Source organism: Brassica rapa, chromosome A04 (assembly GCF_000309985.2).
Source record: "Brassica rapa cultivar Chiifu-401-42 chromosome A04, CAAS_Brap_v3.01, whole genome shotgun sequence".
NCBI lineage: Eukaryota > Viridiplantae > Streptophyta > Magnoliopsida > Brassicales > Brassicaceae > Brassica > Brassica rapa.
In genome coordinates, this window is record NC_024798.2 from 10,273,612 (window position 1) to 10,298,653 (window position 25,042).

Consider the following 25,042-nt stretch of genomic DNA (forward strand, 5'->3'; position numbering starts at 1 on the left):
GTCATCATATCTATATAGAGTTAGTTTATATATTGCTTTATCTGTTTCAAAATGTAATCAGTTTAATTAAATTCTGTAATATATAAAAGTTATTACTTTAGAAAACTGTCATTTAATATAAAAATTTAATCAATTACACAGTAATATATACATAATTTAATTGTCCATGCAATATCCAATAAATATAAAGTTGCATTGAAATATAAAAACAATTTATATAATGAAACAAAAAATACTTTTAAACCATTATATTATAAAACAAATAGAATATTCAAATTATATTGAAACATTAGAGTAGTAAGAATCAGAAAAGCTGAAATCTCAACGTCGATCATTTATGTCGGCCATGCCTTAGACCATCTCCAATGTATTCCTTTATTTTTTTCTCTGAAATAGAGGAATTTCATAATAGAGATGGATTTGTCTCCGATATATTTTTCTATTTTCTCTCCTAAAAGGAATATAGGAGAGAGAGTAAGCGCGGCGACTGTGGTGTAGAGGAGTACCATCGGGATTTGTATGGGCTGATCGCTAATTTGCAAGCTAGCTTTTGGGTGGATTCTACGGCTGGACAAATAAACTAAACCCTAAAACTGGAACTTAGTATGTATCCATAATACATTAAGATATTATTAAACATCAAAAATAATCATCTATTACATGAACTAGATCCTTTCTCCGCGCTACGCGCGGATAATATATTTAAACTAGGTGTCTTGCCCGCACATGCGGGCATAATCTTTTTATAGATATTTATTATTTTATATTTTATTAATTTAAAAATAATATGCTAAGTTATTATTTATATTCTTAACAAGTTTATACCAAACAAACAATATGTTAAGTTATTATTTATATCATAACAAGTTTATACCAAACATAAAATAATTTATATATGACAGAAAATTTCATTAAAATATATATACTAATTATTGTGTTGAATTTCTCAAAACACTCATATATTAAAAATGTTTTAGACTATATTTTTATAAGAATGTTTTTTCTTCATTAATATTTAATTATATATAGTTGTATATCTTAATTTTAATAATAAAAATATTATTTAAAGATAACAACACAATATATAATTATTATTTTATTTTTTTAGAAATATAAAATATTATTTCAAGATAACAACAAAATATATGAGAATTATCTTTTTACAAATTTAATATTATTAATATAAAATTCGTTTTTAATTAAATTATTTTATATTAAAATTTATTAAGGGTAACATCGACATTAACCAGTGTAACTTTTAAGGTGAGAGCTCGATTCTGAAAATTTACTTCGCAAAATAGTTGTATATCTTAATTTTAATAATAAAAATATTATTTAAAGATAACAACACAATATATAATTATTATTTTATTTTTTTAGAAATATAAAATATTATTCAAGATAACAACAAAATATATGAGAATTATCTTTTTACAAATTTAATATTATTAATATAAAATTCGTTTTTAATTAAATTATTTTATATTAAAATTTATTAAGGGTAACATCGACATTAACCAGTGTAACTTTTAACGTGAGAGCTCGATTCTGAAAATTTACTTCGCAAATAATAGTATAGATTTGTTTCATTTATCATTTTTATTTGTACGTGAATTTTTGTATATTAAATTATATATAACTAATTTTTAATTTTTTTTTTATATTTTTAGTTTGAAGTAAGTATTTCTATTATATATAACACAATTAACTAATAAAATATGAAGAATCAAGTCCGAGATTTTAAAGTTATGTACAAAAAAATATAATTATGTACATAACATAAATTATCTTAGTTTAAAAGATCGGAATCTCATCTCGAATAAATTCACAAAACAAAAGTACTCCAATAACCTATTTAAAATATCAAACCCCCTTTTCAAAAAATAAAAGCGTACTTAATAATATTTTTTTACGTGTAATAGTTGAAAACTGACAATCAAATATCGATCTAAAATATTATTTTAATAAATCTAATGGTAAATATTAATTGTAATAAGCAAATTTTGAATTTTGTAATATTACATGAATTAGAAGTCTTTAAAATTTAAAATATATTTTATTAACAGAATATATATATTTTTTTTTGACAGCAAGAAAATTTACAGACTCATATAGACTCTGTAAACCAATGTGGTAACTCCGCATCCATGTGTACGACGAAAGACGGTTGTGTCCGAGCACTACGTGCCAAGCGATCCGCCTTTATGTTTTCCGTCCTTGGAACATGAACAATCTCTGAGTTGGTAAAGCTTCTTCTCAAAAACTTAATGTCCTCCAGGTAGCTTTCAAATGCCGGCCATTCTTCTGGTTCCGAAACCATCTTCACCAATTGAGAACAATCCGTTGCAAACGTGACCCGGTACTGTCGTAAGTTCTTCATACACTCCATTGCCCAAATTAGAGCCTCCAACTCCGCATGAAGAGGTGAAAGACTTGCCCTTACATTCCTTGCCCCTAACAAACCCTCAAACTCCGGAAGCGTGCTGAACCAGCCTTGTCCTGAGAAAGAATCCTTGTCTTTCCAAGAACCGTCAATGAAACACCATCTTCCTGTAGTCTGTGAGTTAACTCTGAACTCCGCTTCAGGGGCCATCCTGGAATCATTAACAATTTGTGCCTCCGCCCAAAGTGTTGATTCCAAACAGAATATATTTTTATTCATTTATTATTTTGACGTTAAAAAATATTTCTTTAGTTTTATTTGTATATTGATTTTTTAATAATTTAGTTTCTTTTTAAGTAATTTGAAAATTATCAGGAATATAATATATTTAAAATTATTTATTTAAATATATCCAAATATGATGTCTCATTTTTATGTGTGTTTGCGTTGAGCATATTTAATTTGTAGTTTGTATAGTTAATAACACCTTGTTGCGTGCCGTTATATGGTTTTAATAAATGTGTTGTCATTTCATTTTTATTATTACTAACGTGATTTTTTAGTGATCAGTGATAATGTATGTTTAGCGTTAGGATTTATTTTTTTATGGTATATTTTCTAACTCTTCATGCTGACACTTTTTTAGAATCATTTTAATTAGATAGTAGGTTTAAAGATGCAAATAAAACTATGTATGTTGCAAAATTTAGACTTTTTAGTGTAACTGAGCACTATCAATTATAGAAACTATATTATGATTTTAATTTACTAAATCTTTCTTTCTGTGTATATTTTTTTTGTTTTATTTTGTATTTTACAATTTTATTGCCATATTCTTTGATTGTAGAGAATTTCTATTTCTAATTTTTGTTTCATATACCTTAAAAGTCTTTGGTTGATTTTTGTTTGTTTTCTTTCTCCAATTACAATGTACAGTTCGACCGTTTTTTTTTTTTTTGGAATCAAACTACTAATATAATCAGATAGAAAAACTTAAACTCCAAGAATGTAGTGAGTATTTGTGCTAAAGAAAACTGATTTAGCTACTAATATAGTGCGATATTATAATATTAGAAGGTATGAAAACTCTTCTCTGTTGTCCTAATTAAGTTGTTGTCAATTAATTCTATATTTGTGATAACTGGAAATACATCTTTATGTCTTTCTTACATCATTCTTAATTAGTTTATGGTTCAACCATTTCTAATATACTCAGAGTAACATAATATTAGATGTTGATTATCTCCTTCCAATTAGTAATGCATAGAATGAGAGAAATTCAAGGTAAGACCATTTTAAAATTTTGTCATCATATCTATATAGAGTTAGTTTATATATTGCTTTATCTGTTTCAAAATGTAATCAGTTTAATTAAATTCTGTAATATATAAAAGTTATTACTTTAGAAAACTGTCATTTAATATAAAAATTTAATCAATTACACAGTAATATATACATAATTTAATTGTCCATGCAATATCCAATAAATATAAAGTTGCATTGAAATATAAAAACAATTTATATAATGAAACAAAAAATACTTTTAAACCATTATATTATAAAACAAATAGAATATTCAAATTATATTGAAACATTAGAGTAGTAAGAATCAGAAAAGCTGAAATCTCAACGTCGATCATTTATGTCGGCCATGCCTTAGACCATCTCCAATGTATTCCTTTATTTTTTTCTCTGAAATAGAGGAATTTCATAATAGAGATGGATTTGTCTCCGATATATTTTTCTATTTTCTCTCCTAAAAGGAATATTCTTGATATACTCTTTTCTACGTTTACAAATAATATTTTTTATTTGTGAAAATTGAAAACTAGCCCAATTTATTTTAGTATTTTATAAAATTATGATATTATTTACACTTAATATTTCTTTACAAACTACTATGTAAATAAAAAAAATATAATATTTAGATAAATAATATATTTCACTAAAAAAATATTTTCGGTTATAATATTTTAAGTAAAACGTTAAAGGATCATTTTGTAAAAACAAATAGAGGAGGTGACATGGTAAAAATATAGTTTTTCATTGGTCGATTATTATCGCCTACGTGGACACTCTATCTGAAGCTTATATCCTCAAGTTTTAGTTAAAATTTAGAATATTTAAAAGTTATTACTTTAGAAAACTGTCATTTAATATATAAATTTAATCAATTACATAGTAATTTACATAATTTAACTGGCCACCCAATATCCAATAAGTATAAAGTTACATTGAAATATTAAAACAATTTATATAGTGAAACAAAAAATACTTTTAAACCATTATATTATAAAGCAAAGGGAATATTCAAATTTATATTGAAACATTAGAATAGTAAGAATTAGAAAAGCTGAAATCTCAACGTCGATAATTTACGTCGGCCATGCCTTATAGCATCTCCAACCCACCTCTATATTTGTCTCTATAATAGCATTTAGAAGTAAAATCACTCCAACCCTACTCTATTTTCTCTTTAAAATATAGATTGCTATTTTCAGCTCTATATTTAGAGGAAGAAATAACATTCTTCTATTATAGAAGCATACTTTTTTATTTACAAAATGATCTTTTAACTTTTTACTTTAACAATTAAAACCAAAATAAATATATTTAGTGAAAATGTACTATTTATATAAATATGTAATCATATTTTTATTTACATAATAGTTTCTATAAAAATATTCAGTGTAAATAATATCATAGTTTTATGAATGTTATACTAAATTGGGTTGGTTTTCAACTTTCACAAATAAAAGGTACTATTTGTAAAATTAGAAAAGAATATATCAAGAATATTCTTTTTAGAGGAAGAAATAGAGGAATACATTGGAGACAAATCCATATCTATTATAGAGTTTTCCTATTTTATCTAAGACCATCTCCAATGTAATTTCCTATTTTTTCCTCTAAAATAGAGGAATTTCATAATAGAGTTTACATATCTTTCATCAATCCTAAGTTTTATGATGCATTGTAACTTAGTCGTTCAAAAATACTGAGCTATACTTTAGAGCATTATGTATAGTAACTCAAACTGTATTGTTTAATTATATTATATAATTTTTTTCAAACTTATTTTTTCACTTTTTCATTATGTATTAATTTTCGGTTATAGTTTTTCATTATTATTTTATTAATTCTCTAAATTTAACTTGGTGAACATAAGATGAAATAAAATTCGGTGAGTTAGTAATTTTTATTTGTATTGGCCTGATGAAACGCGAAAAATGATAACGTAAATTGATTTCTCTTTTTTTTGTTCTTATTAATTTTCTCTTTTTATTCATAAATTTTATATATTTTTGGATTATAGTATTTTTTTTCAATTAATTTAGATGATGACTAAAATTTATTTAAATTCAACCTAATTTAACTAAATTTTCATTTTTTGTATGTTTTTGTTTTCATATTTATTATGCTTAAAAATTATGTTTTTATTATATATTAATAATTATTATGATTTTCAGTATATTTTATATAATTTCTCTCAAGTTAAATTTGGTAAGAGAAAAGAAGAAAATTTTCCAAGATCAGCAAAGATTCTATTGAAATGAGCAGTCGATCTTTGTTGTCTTCCCGTGAGATCTTCATATGCAAAAATAGAAAATGTAACATGAATATAAGCAAAAGCAATACACATATCTACTACATAGCTATAGGGTTACACCTTGATTGTAACCGTGGAGAATCTTATCTTTTTCTTCAGTCTCACATTTAAGTTTAATCGAAGTCTTTGAGATTTTTTCATCTAGCATCCTCAACCGACTCTGTATGTTCTCAGAGATTACGTTCAGACGCACCACAAGCTTATGATCTTTCCTAGCTTCTTCTGCAAACCTAGAAATACTTTTGAGGTCACCCATCTTCCCCAAGTACTCTCCTATATAGTTAGCAGCCCTATAACAATCATCAGTATTGGCAAGCCATGCGTAAAGGCTAGAGTCAGCAGCACCACCACCACTCAGCCAATCTTTTTTACCATGACCATCTTCTTGATAAGCCTTCTTGAACAGCAAAGCATCGTTAAGTCCATTCCAGTGTCTGTTAAACTCAACTATCCTGGTTCCTGAATGACCGAAACAGTCCCACACGGTACGAACTCTAATAGGGTTGAATCCTCTTCTGATCAATTCATCCTTAAGCTGTGGTCCGCTCTCCCCAGTACAACACAAACCATCACGTCTCATCTTTGTTGGTATATTAACCAAAATACCTTAACCCCAAACACAGATACAACTTCTATTAGTAATATGCTAACATGATACTTTGTAATGAAAATAGAGAGATGGGATCTCATTAGTTACCTTTCCAAGACCACACAGGTTTCTCGAATTGATCATCATAAGCTAGAGGAATATCGCCAGTGAATGATGCCAAGGCTTTTGAGCGCTTAGAGTCTGTATCCGTAGAAAAATTTCTAGAAAATATAAAACGGTAGCAATTAATTTACAATGTGAACCAGTACCTTAGGAATTGGGATTGAACAAAGCTGGGATCCCCAACTAATAGTTGGTAACTATACATTCATGTCTCCTCTGAAGTTGATGCCTTTATGAATGGTTATGCACACCACTTGAGAGTATCAGTTGAACTGTACGCTACGTCTTTGTGTCCAAAAGGTCGATGCCATGCTTCCAACAAACTTAATGAAATAATCATGAGTGTTCCTCATCTGCTGAATATCATCTCACTCTGCTCCCTACCACGTCGTACCAACAAACGAAAACAAAATCATTAAACAAAACCAAAACCATCTAACATGATCTAAACTCAAGCTTGCTAAATCAATAAACAAAATAAAAATCATCTAAACTCAAGCTTTCTAAATTAATTAATAAAGAAAAAAAAAATAAACTCAAGTTTTCTTCTGAAATTATTTTTGGGAGGATGATGTTCAACGATGAAGGTTCACTTTTTAATAGATGGATTTCCAGTGCTTCGTGTAGAAGATTAATTGAATGAAGAATCTTTGATTGGAGTTGGTTGATGGAGTAAAGAACGTAATCAATAACACTGAATCAACTTGTCCTGTGGGAGATAAATAATACAGGGTTTATAATACTGATTAGGGGACGAAATTATTTGGTTAAAATCACAAACCTGTTCGTCAATAATGAGCATCTCCAGTCCAATAAAGATCCCTCCTTTTGCTGCGTTTTTTTGACTCCCATAGAAATGTATGAGGCGAAATTTTAATTCGGATCGAAATGGACGTGGTGGGATGTGGAATACAAAGCGACATGAGAATTTCCGGTTAAAACAGGTGACTTTCAGTTGGGTTTCATTGCCATGGCTTAAGTTTACTGAGAGGAGGTTTTCGAGCTTAGATTGGTAGTAAGGTAAGAAGAAAGAGTTTATAAAAAAATGAAGAGAGGGAGGTGAAAGGAAACGATTAATTACAGAGGAGGATGGGTAACGGAGATGGAAGAAGATGAAACTGAGAAGACGATTGAATGGAATGAGTTAGTACACCGATGTTTATGAAGATTAGGGTTTCTCAAGTGTTTTTTATTTGGGCCATATATGAAGCCCGATTTTTTTAAAGAATTGGCTAAACATAAAAGACGTGACAAAAAGGATTTCTCTTTTTGGTTAATTTTTTGTGATGACGTGGCAAGCTCCCTGCTCACCATATCCAGCTTTTAGTATTGTAGATAATTAACTCAAATACTTAGTTAAAAATATACTTTTGGTATTTGGTTAATAATTAGTGTTTTATATTTTGACAATTACATTTAAAATTCAATTATAAATAATTTTGCTTCTCAAATTTAAATAATGTTTTTAAAAAAAGTTTTAATAGTGTTTCTTAAGTTTATATAGTTGCTAGTTGTTAATTTTAATTTGTTTACGTTTTATTATGTATGATTCTCGTTCGTATAAGGCTTTGGTTTGTAATGCTATATCTAATGTTGTTATTTATAGTTTAAAGAAGAGTCTTGTGTGGTTAAGAGACTAGCCTCCCAAAGTTATTTTGAAGGAAAACAATAATGTTCGAGGAAGTCATGTAAACAAATTTATTGAAATTATTGAAAATATATTTTATTTAATCAAGTACAAACAAATATTTTTGAAACTGATAACCCGATTAATATCCAAACCCGAAACTATTTTGAGTTCAATCGGATCTTGGGCATGTAACTAAAACAGATCAAATCTGACTTAATTTTTATAATATTTGAATGGAGATAAAATTTATGAACCCGAAAATCCAAAACTCCGAATGAACCCGAACTGAAATCTGATTAAGACCTCGGTTGCCCAGCCCTACCTTTGGATTTGTATGGGCTGATTCTGGGGCAATAATGCTAAATTTAGTGTATCATGAAGTTGATGAGATAGACCAGAACATTAATTAACGAAGTTCTCACCGACAAGATTTGGCGAAGATGAAATACCATTTGAAAACTTTGCGTTAAGGGTCGATCTTAGTATCATTCCTCTTTGTATCATCAATACGCAAAGGATTTACTTTTCTTTTTTTCCAAGTTAATTAAACCCATTTGCTTCTACTATCAAATACCTAGCAGGCCTTATAGCAGATAGAAATTATCCCTATAAAATTGTTCTAAACCATAGTTACAAATATCCCCTATATATTATTTGAGGATCATTTAAAAAATTGTAACTTTAATTTTATAATAATTAAAAACACGCTATGCTTAAGTGTCAATTAATTAAAATGACAATTTAGCTTACATGTCAGCTTAAGAATCAATTGAAAAAATATTGGTCTAAATCCAATTACTACGGAACATTATATTAACCCAAAATATAAGAAGTCTGCATTCTTTCTTTAAATAAAAGCTACATAATTACCTAATATGATTAACATATATGGTAGTTAATGACTATGAATAATAAAGTTTTGATAACAATTTTTGCATTCTTCTTATTTTTTTTAATTTATATTATTAAAAAATAAACACTCACATTAACCATATAATAAAAAAGTTAGATTTTTTTTCTTATATGTTATATTTTAAAATTTTTAAAATGACTTTAAATTACAAAAAATGAGGAAACCTTATCTGTTATATTTTAATTTTTTTAAAACGGCTTTAAATTACAAAAATGAAAAAACCTTATATGTTATATTTTTCATATAAGTTATATTTTTTCTTATATGTTATATTTTGAATTTTTTAAAACGACTTTAAATTACAAAAATGTAAGTTTTTTTTAAGCATACGACTAAAAACATTAGAATGACATGTATCAATTTGATGTTTGATCTGAAACCTTTCTAAACCATATGGAAGATAAATGTCAAAATAATTCAAATGTGGAAACAAGATTGTTCGCTTTTTTCAAGAATGTGTTTGGTGGAAAAAATAAGGTTTTTGTGTCATAATTTATTTATGTCCACTTCGTTTAACCCATAATATATTAATTTTAGTTTAGTTCCATAATTTTAATAAAACATGATCAGGTCCATAGGAAATAAATTATATAATAGCAACAAAAAATATTGTATATATATATATATAAATAAAATGATTAAATATATTAAAAAATTATCGATAATATATACAAATAAACTTACCCTACGCAAGACGCAAGTCTTAACCTAGTTCGAGAAAGTTATTTAACGAATTAATACTTATGAAAAGTTCATTTGCATTAATGTTTTATCGTGGGTAATTTTATAATATAAAAACTATTAAAAAATTGTCTACAATTTAATTCGAATGTTTTGTGTAGTGCTAAACTGTTAAGTGCCATAATTAATTTATCACTATATAGTGTTTGATATCGTGTATAGTATATATATATACTAGGTTAAAACATTCGATATACAAATCTTTTACATACAGTATTATTTATTTTTCATTTTTACATATTATAAAATAATAAATAATAATATATATTGAATAATTGAGAAGCAAATAACTATTATATATATAATTAAATTGGCACGAATACATAAATCAAAATAATCTCACTTTTTATTTATAATCTTTTATGAAAAATTAATTAAAACAATCATATTTACCTATTTTATGGTATATAGTTAAATTTAAATTATATTAATGTTAATATATAGTATACTTTTTTAATATTGTTATATATTAAATAAGATTTTGTAATTATATGATTTTATGATCATTTGTAATTTTTTTAACAAATACTTTAAACTGCTGAAAACAAAAATGATTAGTTGTTACCAATTTTTTATTATTAATATAAAATTAAACAAAAATGATAAATGATATAAAAAATTGTTACCAAATTTTTATTATTCAAATCCATTAATTGCAATATATATTTTAATTATATTAGGTAATTCTGTAACTTTTATGATTAGTTTAACAAAAAATATAATATAAGTTTAGATGAACCAACTTAATTATCATTTTAGTAATTTCTAAAAATCATTTCAGTGATGACATGTGTGATAGGTAAAATGTTGTAATATATATTTTTAATATATAAGGGATGATTTGAATTCTAGTTTTTAAAATTAGCTTTAATCTAAATATAAGAGCAAAATAATAAGAAACTTTGTAAGGTGTCACTTAATAGGCAAATGGGATGCATTCTCTTTACGTAAGGTTATACGTTACTTTTGAGTATCAAGTAGGTAATTAGTTGTACCAGTTGAAGACAAGTTAAACTATAAAATCTATTATCCAATAGAGGTATTATTATCTAACAAAATAACTCATTTCTTATTCCAACTTTTTTCTATAATATACAATAAATCTCCTGAAAAAGAAGAGAGTTCCGGCATAGCAACCATCCAAATCCATAAAATGGATCTAAACCTATGCGCATATCACAATTCTTTTCTTCTTAAATCTACAAAAATATCATCAAAATGTCGTGCATGCTACAAAAATCACCATGGCAACAAGCAAGGGTACAAGTGTGATTTCTGCGATTTTTATGTGCATGCGGAATGCATGAACATCAATATTCCTTCTCGTCATAAACATCCTCTCCAGCTCAGACCATGCGACATCAATTTCTCGTGTTGTCTATGTGACACCAGATTTTCCAAGAAAAACTTTTATCAATGTTCACGATGTTCTTTTCGTATATGTATCCCTTGTGCGAGAAAACCATTGATGATTCATCGATATAAGACCCACGAGCATACACTACACCAAATATTGATGAAGATCTCCTTCACTTGTGATGCGTGTGGGTTGTGCAGTACAGGTTATCCGTATATTTGTCATCAATGTTGTTTCATCATCCATAGATTGTGCATCTTCTTACCACGTGTTATATGCATCAATCACCATGACCACCGTATCTCTCATGTTTTCTCTCTTGGTCTGGGGAAGTTCATTTGTGGGGTGTGCGATGAGCCTGTTAATGTAGACTGTGGAGCATATTCTTGCTTGACTTGCTCTTCTGTTTTTCATTCGAAATGTGCAACAGATCCGATGTTTTGGGATGAGAAGGAGCTTGAAGGAATACCTGAAGAAGAAGAAAGCAAGCCCTTAGAAGTAATAGATCAAAATCTGATCAAACATTTTAACCATGAGCACAATCTGATGAAGCTTTCAGTATCATCACTAAGGCACGGGGAAGTTATCTTGCCACATGAGGAAGGTAAACATTGTTTTGCATGCACCCTTCCTCTATACTCTAAATTTTGCTACAAATGCACACAGTGTGATTTCATACTCCATGATACATGTGCTAACCTCCCTCGTAGTAAATGGTTCTTTCTTATCTATGAGAAACTGACTTTGTCCCCCAAAAGCAGAAACCATTTTTTCTGTTACGTCTGTCACCGTTATTGTAACGGTTTCTCGTATTCTAATAGTGAGAACACAATTAGTATCGATGTGCGATGTGCTTCAGTTCCTCTCCCACTAAAACATGAAAGCCATCCACATAAGTTGGTATTTTATGATAACGATCAAAAAGACGTGAGATGTGAAGGTTGTGACTTGAGTGGTTGGCGTTTTTTATTACATTGCAAGGGTAATGATGATTGTGGCGGGTTATATTTATGCTTTAAATGCGCTACACTACCCACATTGGTTAGACACATATACGATGACCATCTTCTTTCCTTACAGTACGGTAAGAAAAATGAGAGTTCTACATATTGGTGTGGGATATGCGAAGAGTTAATAAATTCAAATAGTTGGTTTTACAAATGCAATGATTGTGGCTCCACTCTTCATACTACATGTGTATTTCAAAATCTAATACTTTCAAGGCCTGGATACAATTCAACAATGGAGGACCTGAGGCAAATAACCTTCGTTCTTAACACTCGTCTTTCTCGGCCTATTTGCTATGTTTGTAAGACCAGATGTATGGATGATTTGGGTGATGATTGTTTGTGTGGTTTCTAGATTTTAGATTTTGGTTTTTGGTTTTTAGTTTTTGGTTTTTGGATTTTAGATTTTGGTTTTTGGATTTTAGATTTTGCAGTAGATTTTGGTTTTTTGAAAAACATGAATGGTGACTTTAGATTTTGGTTTTTAGTTTTTAGTTTTTGGTTTTGGCTTTTAAAGCAATAAAATGAAAAAAAATATTAATAGTAAAATATTTAATCTGGACATAGTAAATATAAAATATCCTTATCAAAACACACATAAGCTTATTTTAAAATAAATAAACAGCAAACACAAAAAATATTATTATGTTTTAAAAATAAACTTAAAAATTTAATTCTATGTGTAGAATTTAACTCTATATGCAATAATTTTGTGTAAAATTTTAAAATTAAATAATTATTGATAAATAATATTTACAAATTTAAATTAAAAATTAACAAAAATTAACAATATTTCTACAATTGCGGCAAATATAATTCTACACATATGGTATAATACATAATAATAGTTATATTTTATGAATAAAGTAAAATTTAATTATATTTTAAAAACAATGGCAAAAAATAAACTTTATTAAAATATTTTACATTAATATTAATAGAAAATATTTTAAAACACAGAAGTAATTAAAGTGTGACAAAATATTATGCTTTAGTTAACAACTTTAATTAATGACATTTTTGTAAAATACAACTTTAATTAATTTTATATAAAATGTATGGTACAAAATATTGATTAAAACATTAATAAATTAACTTATCTTTATAAAATTTTAATTGTTTCTATAAGTAGTGAAGATATAACTCCAATTGCTTAGAAAAGTGATGTTGTTTTACGTTTATTTTGTGGGCTTTGAAGAATGATAAGTATATGTCTTATATTAAAAAAAAATACTTTTGTGGTTTTTGCTCGTGAGAAACCAAGAAAAAAGAGATTTTGGTTTCTAAGTAAAAAAAGGTAAAATGAATCAGAAACTAGTTTCCCTAGAAAATAGGAAAACTACTTTGTCAAAATCCTGATTGGTTAAGAAATAGATTCTAGAAAATCAAAAACCAAAAACTACTTTAAAAACTACAAACAATCAACCTATTGGTTCTAATTGATAAGGACGAGTCCATAAAGTTATTTGTATGCTATTCTTGTAGCTTTAAGTATTATCGTGGACTTTTACTACTAGAGGAAAGGTACCTGCCATGAGTGTATGCCACAAACAGTACTGAGATTATCTTCTATTATTTAGTCTCATTCTTATAGTTTTTATGTTGTAATAAAATAATAAATATAAAATTGTATTAAAAAAAAACCTTCACAAAGATATTACGAATATTAGTAATTCAAATAGATAACTAAAGGGAATCCTTCTTTCCTAGATCGATGCATACAAACTAAGACTGCTTCATAATTGTACAAATCTCTCTCTCTCCAAACGCAAAAATGATATAAAAAAACAACTCTTTTTTCTCTATCGATCAACACCAATACATGAGAAATATTCACCCGATGTTCACCTCACTGCTCAATGTGAAAAGCAGCTATTCACCAGAGTTGAGACACATCAGCAACTCCAGTGGACCTCTTTAGCTCAAGTTAGAGTCTGACCCAACAATAGTTTATCTCTCACTTGAAATCCCCTCCACTACAAAAAATAACATAAGATTAACAACGACGGTATTCTTCGTGAGTTCTTCGTAAAAGAGGCTTTACGACGAATTAGCGAGGAAACCCGTTTCGTCGTAATGCATATTTCCTCGCCAATTCGTCGTCACTTAGCGGAAAACATTTTGTCGTAAAGACGAAGTACATCGTTTCGTCGTAAAGACCACATATTATTCCACGTAAGAAGGTCGCTATATTTCCTCGTAAATACCTCGAAAGCAGTTCCTCGTAAATTACACGTAAATATCTCGAAAGAATTTCCTCGTAAAGTACACGTAAATACCTTAAAAGTATTTCCTCGTAAAATACTTGTTTAACCTTCCTCGTCATTTCCTCGTAAATTTTCCACGTAAATAAGTCGTAATTTAGCTACGAATTTACTTCGTTTTTTTATTTTACAGAATTTAAAAATATAATTAAAATTATTAAATTTATTAATAAAATTATAATTTAAAATAAAAATCAATACGAAAATATTTTATATAAAAATAAGTTTTGAATTTATAATACACAACTGGAAAAAAAGAACTAAGGATCGTTCATCGCTTGGTAGAATTCCTCACTCCTCCTCGCAACATCCCCCTCATTATGTAATGGGGAGTAAGCATGTTCTTTCGAAGTCCCTGCAAAAAAATTTAATCTTTGAAGTTAACATCAACAGTATTAACAAATTTTATAATTAACAATTTCTATAAATTTAGCTAAATTTCCTACATTAACCACCTAATCAACACTAACTAACATAAAATCCGTAAGACTATCTAAATTCCCTACACTAACAACCTAATCTAGCCTAAACAAATCAAATTAGAGAGAAATTAGAGAGAGTTACCATTGCTACGAAATAGATAGGAAGTGGAGAGGAGGTTGAGACGAAATGAAAGTGTGAACACTCGCGAGTATATATAAGAGATTAGATATCTTCGTAATTTCCTCGTAAATTTACGAGAAATTACAAAGGCCTGCGTTTTGTTTCCTCGTAAAGCCCACGTTAAATTACGAGGAAATAGCAAGGTCCATATTTTTATTTTACGAGGAAATAGCAAGGCCCGCGTTTTCCGGTTATGAGGTCTTTACGACGATTTCTGCTTACGTGGAATTAACGAATCCTGCGTTCTTTATTTTTTAAATTTGTCGTTATTTTACGAGGAAATTACGAGGATTATGTTTAAATCCCTAAAATCCGAAACCCCAAACCCAAACCCCATCTTCCTTATCTTCTACTTCATATATTCCAAACCCCAAACCCATCTTCCCTTTAACCTCAATCTATTCTTTCCATTCCAAACCCCAAATTCTAAAACCACAATTCCTTAACTTATAATCTCAATCTCTTATTTCTAATACAAACTCCCATTACCTTACACAAAATCAAATTATATAAATAGTTTTTCATGATTAAATCCATCAAATCACATGCATTAAGTCTGAAAATCAATCTTATTAAAAACAAATACATCAATCGGATATATCGACATTCTCGTCATCACTAGAAACATCATCATTTTTTCATTAAACTCGTCTTCAACAGCTTTGTATGTGGCATCATCGGTAAGATCTTCGTACTCATGATTATGCGGATCAATGAGAAGGATGTCATCAATTTTTTGTTCAGGTTCATCGACTTCATTTATCTGTTCTTCTTGTAATGGTGGTTCTTCTCCACTGATGATTCGTCCTCGAGGTGTAACTTTGATCACGGCTAACCAATTTATTCCTGATTCTCTCATCCGAGGGTATGGAAGGAGGCTAACTTGGTCTGCTTGTGAAGCTAAGATGAAAGACTCGAATTTGTTGTACCTGCAAAAATAAAGTTGGTGGATTCAAAATTAAAGCTAGGTTGCAGAAAAAAAAACGTGTTACAACTATAAAGTTGGTGGATTCAAAATTTCCTTGCTAAATAGACGTAAGATATTTCCTCATAAAGTACACGCTACATTTACGTTGAGTTTACGAGGAAAGCGTATTTCCTCGTAAAATCCACGTGACATTACATCGACTTTACGATGAAATGATTTCGTCGTTATTTTACGAAGAAATAACGTTGATTTTATATTTCCTTGTAAGTTCTTCGTAAAGTCGACGTAAATTTACGAGGATTAGTTTTCCTCGTTAAGTTTCTTCGCTAAACTTGTGTTTTCTTGTAGTACTCAGCTCTATTCTCTATGAATATCTATGACTCAACAAGAAGATAAGAAAATAAACTAAATTGGCTTCTAATTCTTATTAGTTACTCCAAACCACCATATAATAGCTGATTAAGAACAAAAGCCTTCAATTTTCCACCTTGTTCTTTATCAGCAACTTGTTCTAATAATCCTCACTTTTTAAGTACTCATGAGTAACTCCTACTCAGCTTCAAATCTTCTAAGAAAACTTCATATCTTCCTCAGAATACTCTCCAACTTCATATCTTCTTGAGAAAACCTCTCAGCTTCATATCTTTGAGATTTATCAAGCTCACTTTCCTCCTTGGCAAGTTTAGTACTTCTTTAAACTTGCCAATTGTTAATAATTTAGTGAACATATCTGCAAGATAGTAGGATGTAGCAATTTTTAATACATTCACTCAATCATCATTGATCCCTTGATTAAGTCCTGAATGAAATGGTATTTTACCTAACATGCTTTGTTCTCTCGTGAAATACAACATTCTTCACTAAAACAATGGCACTATGAGAATTACAATACCTGTTAACTGCTCTTTGTTCAAAATCTAACTCATTGGTCAAACCCCTCGACAATATTTGCTTCCTTTTCCACCTCTCACAATGCAATATACTTTGATTTTGTTGATGGCAATGCCACAACCTTTTCCAGGCTTAACCTCCAGCTGATCGATTTCTCACTAACTGTAAAACCGTACATGTTGTTGATCATCTCTTGTCCATGTTCCCAATAAAATCTGCATCACGATAACTTTTCATTAAAAAGTCTTCTTCCTTCCTATAACCCAACTTTGTATCCTAAAATCCCTTCACATACTTGAGTATCCATTTCACATCTAACCAATGATCTTTGATCGAATTACTCATATGCTTGCATACTAAACCCACTGAAAGCTAAATCCCGACTTGTCAATATCATTGAGTACATCAAACTGCTGACTACAATTTGATAAGGAATCACTTCCATCTTCTCATCATGTTCTTTTATTTCTCTTTCTATAGTTGCTCTTGACTTGACATGTATCCCCAAAGGTGTACTAACCGGATTTTCCTTATCCATCCCAAAATTCCCTAAAATCTTTAGATGATATTTTTCATGTGATACAATTAATGTACCATTTATCTTATCTCATGTAATTTCCATTCCCAATATCTTTTTAGCATCCCTTAAGTCTTTCATCTCGAACTATGAGTTGAGTAAAATCTTTAACTCACATAAACTTTGCTTATCCTTATATGTAATTAAAATATCATCTATGTAGAGCAATAAATAGATGTACACATCTTTCTATAACTTAAACACAACTGTCAAACTCACTTCTAACATATACGTTCTTCTGCATGAACCCATCAAAAGCTTCTTTGACGTGGTGACTGCTTTACTCCATATAACGATCTTTTAAGTAAACATACTTTCTTTGGATTATCCTTGTCAGCATACCCTATGGTTGATCCATATAAATGGTATCTTCTAAATGACTATGTAATAACATTGTCTTCAAGTTCATTTGGTGTGGCTCCATGTCAAAATGCATCACCGCATAAAGTAAGAATTTGATTGAGATGTAATAATCCACATGTGAAAAAACATTCTTGATAATTGAATCTCTCTTTTTGAATATACTTAAGCCACTAATATGGCTTCAAACCTTCAACCCTAAACTCCATCAATCTCAATCTTCCTCAACCCATTTACATTCTATAGGCTTCTACATTTAGTCTTTGTTCACTAATATCCAAGTTATGTACTTCATCAATAAGACCACTTCGTCCCGTGATGCCTCTAATTATTTCTCAATATTTGAATCCTCCAATGCTTATTGATAACTTACTGGCTCCAGTTTCTCACCATCCTCAATCATGAGACATGCATAACCTGCTATGTCGATCATCCTCCTTCTAAACATGATAATCCTGCAGTTTAGTTGGAACCCAAATGATGATCGATCTCTAACCAATTGGTAATCGCTCAGATCATCATCTGCATTTTTAGTGAAACTAGACTTTTTTTCATTACTGTCATTCTGACTATGTTGGTCAGCAGCCTAAACAAGTCCACCTTGATCTTCTCTATTCCTGATTATACCTGCAATATCATAACTTGAAAACTTGTAAGTATCCATATGATCATTAACCATACTTGATTTTTCAGTTGCATATGCATCCATGTTCATCAACTTCTCTTTAATAAACACATTTCTAATTTTCCAAAAACCAAACTCTAAATCCTTCAAACTTTTTTTGGATAAACCGTAAAAATGGGTTCAGCTTCCCATCATCTGAATAAATATACACTATACACAAAAATCTCGTTAAACCTAATAAATATGTCTTATAGTGGTTAAAACCAGGATGTCACTAGCAGATGCAAACCTTCTCTAGTTTGGCTTCTACTTCAAAATCTTCAATATAGCAAAAATTAAATGTTTGAGGGAGAGCTTCTTCTTCAATTTTTTCCTTAAAAATGTTCAAAAAGTGATATCCACTAAATAGGCTACGATTCAATTTATGATATTAATATTTTTAACACAGATTTATGTTATTTAATTAAAAATCTAAACTGTTATTTAAATGACAAACACATTAATAAAATAAAATAATATATAAATCAAGATATTATATTACTTCAAATTATAATTATAAATAATTTTTTATTATTTGGTTTCATAAAATTTTATAACATACTATAATTATCATAATTTATAATTTAGAAAAGATAACTTTAATTATTATGATATTATAATTTCAGATGATTTTTTATCATTGGTCACATCGTCAAAAAATCACCATATAATCTCTTATTTTATTACATATGATGATAAGCTAACTACTTATAACATATGCAACATTGTAGAATAACTTCACATATAACGATTCCACAATGTAGTTCTTCTCGTAACACATGGATCGATAAACAGTTTTGTTTGTACACCATACTCAATGGATATACTTTCAATCACACGACCACAAAGTATGGTTCTGCCAAGCCTTCACCACAAAAAAATATGAAAATTGAGCCATTGATTACTACCAAAGCTCTTACTAAGAAGGATTATGAGCCATTGATTGACAAAATCAGAGTACGTATGCTTTGATGGACCAATAAGAACCTCTCCTATGCAGGACGTCTACAGTTGATTAAGTCTGTTGTCTCAAGTATTGTTAATTTTTGGAGCTCGGCTTTTATACTGCCTATGAGTTGCTTGGATACAATAGAAAGTTTATGTAGTGCTTTTCTTTGGTCTGGTAATCCGAATCAAACACATAAGGCCAAAGTAAAATGGGAGGACCTGTGTTATCCCAAAGCAGAAGGCGGACTAGGTGTGAGACGTCTTAGGGACAGTGTTCGTGTGTTTGCACTAAGTCTGATATGGCGATTATACACTGTGTCAGGCTCTTTATGGGTCTCATGGGTCCATCATTACCTTTTGCGCCATAGCTCTTTTTGGGATGTTCGAGATGATACCATAGGTTCTTGGATTTGGAGAAAAATCTTAAAGATGAGAACACTGGCATATCAGTTCATCAGAGTTGTGGTCGGAGATGGTAGGAAGCGTTCTTCTGGCATGATAACTTGCTGCGAATTGGTAGACTTATTGACCTCACTGGTGCAACTGGTACACGATATCTTGGTTTTATGCGAAATGCTAGAGTTCATGAAGCAGTCTCCTTGGGTCAGTGGAGAGTAAGGGGACATAGAAGCCATAATTTTAGAGAGTTGCATCAGACAATCCAAGCTGCGCCAGTCCCGAGTAGTACGATGGGTGAGGATACTTACTTATGGAAACATGTGCATGGTGTTTATGAGGATAACTTCTCGGCCCTTCAAACATGGGAACAAATAAGATGCAAGAAGAGCGAAGTTGTGTGGAGTCGAAGTCTCTGGTTTACTCAAGGTATTCCTCGCTGCGCTTTTATTGTTTGGTTGTCTGTTCAGAATAGACTCTCTACTGGAGATAGGATGAGGACTTGGAGAATTCAACAAGCTTGTGTTCTATGTGGCGAGAGGGATGAAACACGAGACCACTTGTTCTTTGTGTGTCCTTATTCCTGTACTGTCTGGGATCGCTTAGCTTGCAGACTTGTGGGGAGAAGAATAAATCAAGATTGGCAGGATATGCTCCAGTTCATTCAAACAGGTGCAGCTAATCAACTTGATCAAGTGATCATTCGATTAGTCTTTCAGTTGGTGGTGTGTCATGTATGGACGGAGAGAAATAAACACATTCATCAACAAGGGCAGTTGGGGACTGAGCAGATGATTACCCAAATCAACAAGAAAGTGAAGAACAAGATAACTTCACTCCGTTACAAATTTGATCACTCGCTGAGTGGCCTTATGAGAAGATGGTTTGAAGTTATATGATGAGCTTGGAGAAAAGACTTAGAGTAAAAAGTCCTTTGATTTTTTTAGTATTTTTAGATATACAAACAACATAATAATCTCTTATTCTTTGTAAATGCCTCTTTTTGATCAATGAATTTAAAATTTCATCAAAAAAGAAAAAGAAAATTCCCGACAGAAATGCCAATCAGGGAAGTCGCCGGAACTCGTCGGTAATTACTGACAAAAATAGTTTCTTCGAGAATCCTACGGGAATTCTAGACAAATTTCCATAGCAATATATTTGTTGGTAACTTCCCGAAGAAATCATGAGGAAAAAAGCTATCCATTGGATAACGATTATAATTCCCGATGAATTCCTGATGAAACAAGGAATCTGTCGGGAATTCGTCAATTTTTTTTTGAAGAATTCCATATAGCCTTTATAGAGCTGTTTGAAAATTTTAAAATTCCCGACAGATTCCCAATGATTTTTTTCCCCTCGAGAATTTGCTAAGATTATCTATAAATATCATCTCCACCTCATTCATTTACAAGTCACAACTAAGTAGAAAATCATGTCTTCCTAATTATTTTTGTTCTTGGATCGATAACCTCATCCGAACACAGATTTACTTACGGATGAATACTGATATCGCTCAAATTACCCTAGAGCAACTTTCTCTATCAAATAAAAGGTTCAGTTGTAATAATTAGGGATCAAATCCACATGGAACGTGAGCATACAATAGACTATAGAGAATCAAGATCAAGCCCGGCAATCGATATTAAAACAGTAAATAGCAGAAAACAAGTAAATCAATTGGATGTGAGATATATGAGAAAATAGTTAGACTTAGGGTTTCTAGCAATTAGAATATATGCTAAGGGTGCATGATGAACTGTTCTATAACTCGAATGCAATAGTAAGATATCCGGTTCTCGATGTGAGTCTAATCAGATGACTAAGTTTTTGTTCCACCTCTCGCATGTAATGTCGTTTTGTCGGGTTACGTCATCCAACATAGAGTTTTCTTCTTCGGTTCACTATTTTTACCTCGTTAATGAGTTTCTGGAACAGATCAAGAACAAAGATGACAGTATTGAGTCGTTGAAGAGCCATAATGCTGATACACAGACTCAACTGGAGGAAAACATTAACCCAAATGTTGAAGGAGAAGTTGAAGCAGCAGTAGGGAGACGACTTCTAGTTTTTTTCTAGGTATTTTTTTATTTAATTTTATTTTAATTTAAAACTTTCTATATCAACTTTTATTAATTTAAATTATGTTTTTAATTAAAATTTTAATTATTTGGTTTTAATATTTTCTTAAAACGAATAATCTAATGTAAAAATAAATTAAAAAAATATGACAAACTTCCGACAGAGATGTCCTATAAAAAAGGTTGTTGGAAAGTCGCAGAAAAAACTCCAGACGAAATCCTATTCTGAAAAAAAATTCGCAACAATGGGTACAATGTGAATTTTTCGAAAAATTCATCTAGAAATTGCTTATCATGAATTTGTTGGGATGTTCCGATGACGGACTTTCTGTTGGAAATTGCATGCTTTTTTTTTGTAGTGCTTGCATCTTACAATCTACGAAGAAAAATACATTTTGTGGCATCGAACTTTGGAGCTGGTGGAAAACCTTTCTCATGTTTAGCGCTAGGTCATAGACTCATAGTACTTCCACATCCTAATTTTAGTTAGTTAGAAACTTAGAACTATTTTGTTTAGAGAGAAGAAAAGAAATTTGTGAGGAATTTTCTTTTTTTGTTCTTGAATTGTTAAAGTACAATCCAACGGTTAAGATTCATCCATTGTAAAATTAAAAAACACGGGATCCAGTGCTACGCGGAGTATAATAAGTATTGTCCTCCTCTCCTCTAAAGGATTCTAGGGCTCGCTTACTGCGCTACACGGCTTTTAGGCGGCTGCCTCTTCTTTCTTCTTCTTCTTCGCCTCGAAGGTCTTTACCGTTTCGAATTTTCTCGGCAATGGACCCTTATGCAACGGAAGCAGTCGTGGATGAGGAGAACCACGAAGTGAAACCATCCGAAGATGTTGAGGACGATGACGACAAATCTCAGCCTCAATCCGGTGGTGGCATCGATAGTGCAGGGTAAGTTTTCTCCAAAAGATTCTAGATTCAATAATTAGCGTTCGAATTGAGATAGAGGAGAAGAAATTAGCATCGTATTGTTTTCGATTCTTCTGTTACAAAAATTCGTGATAGGGAAATAGAAAAGTTTGCAACTTTATATGGATACTCTTACTGATTGGTGAAAGCCTAGAGAAATCTGGAGTGGAGAAGGATTACTTATACTTTAGTGAGTTAGTGTACTTATACGATGTTTTTTTGGAATTTGTAGAAAGATATTTGTTGGAGGTTTAGCCAGGGAGACAACTTCAGGTTAGCTCTTTGTGTCTGGTTGCCACTTTGTTAAGAAGAGGTTAGCTCTCTCGTTATTGGGTTAAAGTTCAATACTTTATTCGGATTCTTTTTTATCTGCTTTTGCAGCTGAGTTCGTCAAGCATTTTGAGAAGTATGGGGAGATTACAGATTCTGTGATTATGAAGGATAGGAAAACTGGACAGCCCCGAGGGTTTGGGTTTGTTACTTATGCTGATTCCTCTGTGGTCGACAAACTTATTCAGGACAATCACATTATCAACGGGAAGCAGGTTAGTATGGAGCTAACAAGCTTAAGTGTGTGTTCTTAAGTTTTGTCTTACAGTGAAGTAACGTTTGTTTCTTGTTTTTTGGCTCTTCAGGTTGAGATTAAGCGGACGATACCGAGAGGATCCATGAGCTCCTCCAACGAGATCAAAACCAAGAAGATATTTGTTGGTGGTATCCCTTCAACTGTTGATGATGGTAAGAGCCCAGTCTTTTCTTGCTTATTGATTTCTCTCGTATGATTTTCATTTCATGATCATGTCTATCTATGAAGTAACGAATCTGGTGATTGGGGTTTGTGTAGATGAGTTCAAGGAGTTCTTTATGCAATTTGGAGAGCTCAAGGAACACCAGATTATGCGTGATCACGCAACTGGAAGATCACGTGGGTTTGGGTTTGTTACATATGAAAGTGAAGAGATGGTTGATCTCCTCTTGGCAAAAGGGAACAGAATTGAGCTCTCTGGGACTCAGGTAACATAATGTTGCTGAGGTTATAAGGCTTTTGTAGGTGATCAGAACACTCACATCTCCCTCTTACATTGTTGTATGGTCTTATATAGGTAGAGATAAAGAAGGCAGAGCCGAAGAAACCGAACTCGGTAACAACCCCTTCAAGGCGGTTTGGTGACTCACGCTCTAACTTCGGCGGAGGTTATGGAGACGGTTATGGTGGAGGACCCGGCGGTGGATATGGTGGTCCAGATGGTCCTTACAAATCTGGTGGCGGCTATGGAGGTGGCAGGTCTGGTGGCTATGGAGGGTACGGAGGAGAGTTTGGCGGGTATGGCGGCGGTGGATATGGTGGTGGTGTTGGACCATATAGAGGAGGAGAGCCTCCACTTGGGTACTCTGGTCGTTATGGAGGAGGAGGCGGTGGTGGTTACAACAGAGGTGGTTACGGCATGGGAGGTGGAGGAGGAGGAGGAGGGTACGGTGGTGGACCTGGAGATATGTATGGGGGGCCGTACGGTGAGCCAGCAGGTGGTTATGGTGGACCAAGTGGGAGTTATGGAAGTGGATACGGTAGTGGTGGGTATGGTGGAGGAGGCTATAGAGGCAGCAGTGGTGGGTATGACATGGGTGGTACTGGAGTTGGAGGCGGAGGAGGCTACCCTAGTGGTGGCGGCGGAGCAAGCGGAGGAGGCTCGTTCTATGGTGGTGGAGGAGGAGGAGGGGGAAGTAGAGGAGGATATGGAGGAGGTTCAGGACGGTACCATCCTTACGGAAGGTAGAAAGTTCGATAAAGCTTTCAATCTTCTTCTTGTCTTGTTTGTTTCTGTCATGTATGGTTATCAAGAATGATAGCTAGAGAGTAATACTGTATGGTGAGAGAGGAGGCTTATAGGGTTTGATTCCCAGAGATTAGTTTAATACATTTATAGATAATCGCCTGAATATTCTTTTTTTGCTTAGAACACAAGTCTTTGTGGGCAACTAGATTTCGCTTTGTATCATGGCTTTCGAGTTTTGATTCCAACCTTACCAGTTAGACGCTTGTTTGTATTGTTGCATAT

General features: G+C 31.3%; 4 protein-coding genes across 5 annotated transcripts; 3 read left to right on the forward strand and 1 right to left on the reverse strand.

Annotated features, from left to right (window-relative positions):
* Window positions 1-5,898: 5,898 nt before the first annotated feature.
* LOC117133490 (factor of DNA methylation 3) lies at window positions 5,899-6,832 on the reverse strand. The gene is made up of 2 exons (XM_033289830.1): window positions 6,691-6,832; window positions 5,899-6,599 (listed from the first exon to the last, which is right to left on the reverse strand). Exon 2 carries the CDS (start codon window positions 6,571-6,573, stop codon window positions 6,040-6,042), a length of 534 nt encoding a protein of 177 aa, XP_033145721.1. The 5' UTR covers window positions 6,574-6,599; window positions 6,691-6,832; the 3' UTR covers window positions 5,899-6,039.
* Window positions 6,833-9,491: 2,659 nt separating this feature from the next.
* Window positions 9,492-23,673, forward strand: LOC103839931. 2 transcript variants are annotated; one of them, XM_033289792.1, is made up of 5 exons: window positions 9,494-12,682; window positions 13,787-15,009; window positions 15,051-22,967; window positions 23,367-23,530; window positions 23,621-23,673. In XM_033289792.1, the coding sequence occupies exons 1-2, from the start codon at window positions 11,143-11,145 to the stop codon at window positions 13,888-13,890; spliced, it is 1,644 nt and encodes a 547-aa protein (XP_033145683.1). In that variant the 5' UTR covers window positions 9,494-11,142; the 3' UTR covers window positions 13,891-15,009; window positions 15,051-22,967; window positions 23,367-23,530; window positions 23,621-23,673. The 2 variants fall into 2 exon arrangements, with proteins under 2 accessions (XP_033145684.1, XP_033145683.1); XM_033289793.1 differs by having other exon boundaries at window positions 9,492-15,009.
* LOC103864183 lies at window positions 20,278-20,883 on the forward strand. Its single transcript, XM_009141942.1, has one exon. It carries the CDS (start codon window positions 20,278-20,280, stop codon window positions 20,881-20,883), a length of 606 nt encoding a protein of 201 aa, XP_009140190.1.
* On the forward strand, window positions 22,731-24,967 carry LOC103863998 (heterogeneous nuclear ribonucleoprotein A3 homolog 2). The gene is made up of 6 exons (XM_009141764.2): window positions 22,731-22,967; window positions 23,218-23,258; window positions 23,367-23,530; window positions 23,621-23,723; window positions 23,830-23,999; window positions 24,089-24,967. The coding sequence occupies exons 1-6, from the start codon at window positions 22,843-22,845 to the stop codon at window positions 24,758-24,760; spliced, it is 1,275 nt and encodes a 424-aa protein (XP_009140012.1). The 5' UTR covers window positions 22,731-22,842; the 3' UTR covers window positions 24,761-24,967.
* The last annotated feature ends 75 nt before the right edge of the window (window positions 24,968-25,042 follow it).

Coding starts and splice junctions, on each gene's coding strand:
- LOC103863998 (XM_009141764.2), top strand. CDS start 22,843: ATGGACCCTTATGCAACGGAAGCAGTCGTGGATGAGGAGAACCACGAA. Junction 23,259..23,366: donor AGCCAGGGAGACAACTTCAG/GTTAGCTCTTTG, acceptor CTGCTTTTGCAG/CTGAGTTCGTCAAGCATTTT. Junction 23,531..23,620: donor ACATTATCAACGGGAAGCAG/GTTAGTATGGAG, acceptor TTGGCTCTTCAG/GTTGAGATTAAGCGGACGAT.
- LOC103839931 (XM_033289792.1), top strand. CDS start 11,143: ATGGATCTAAACCTATGCGCATATCACAATTCTTTTCTTCTTAAATCT. Junction 12,683..13,786: donor CAGATGTATGGATGATTTGG/GTGATGATTGTT, acceptor TCAACCTATTGG/TTCTAATTGATAAGGACGAG.
- LOC103864183 (XM_009141942.1), top strand. CDS start 20,278: ATGGGTGAGGATACTTACTTATGGAAACATGTGCATGGTGTTTATGAG.
- LOC117133490 (XM_033289830.1), bottom strand. CDS start 6,573: ATGAGACGTGATGGTTTGTGTTGTACTGGGGAGAGCGGACCACAGCTT.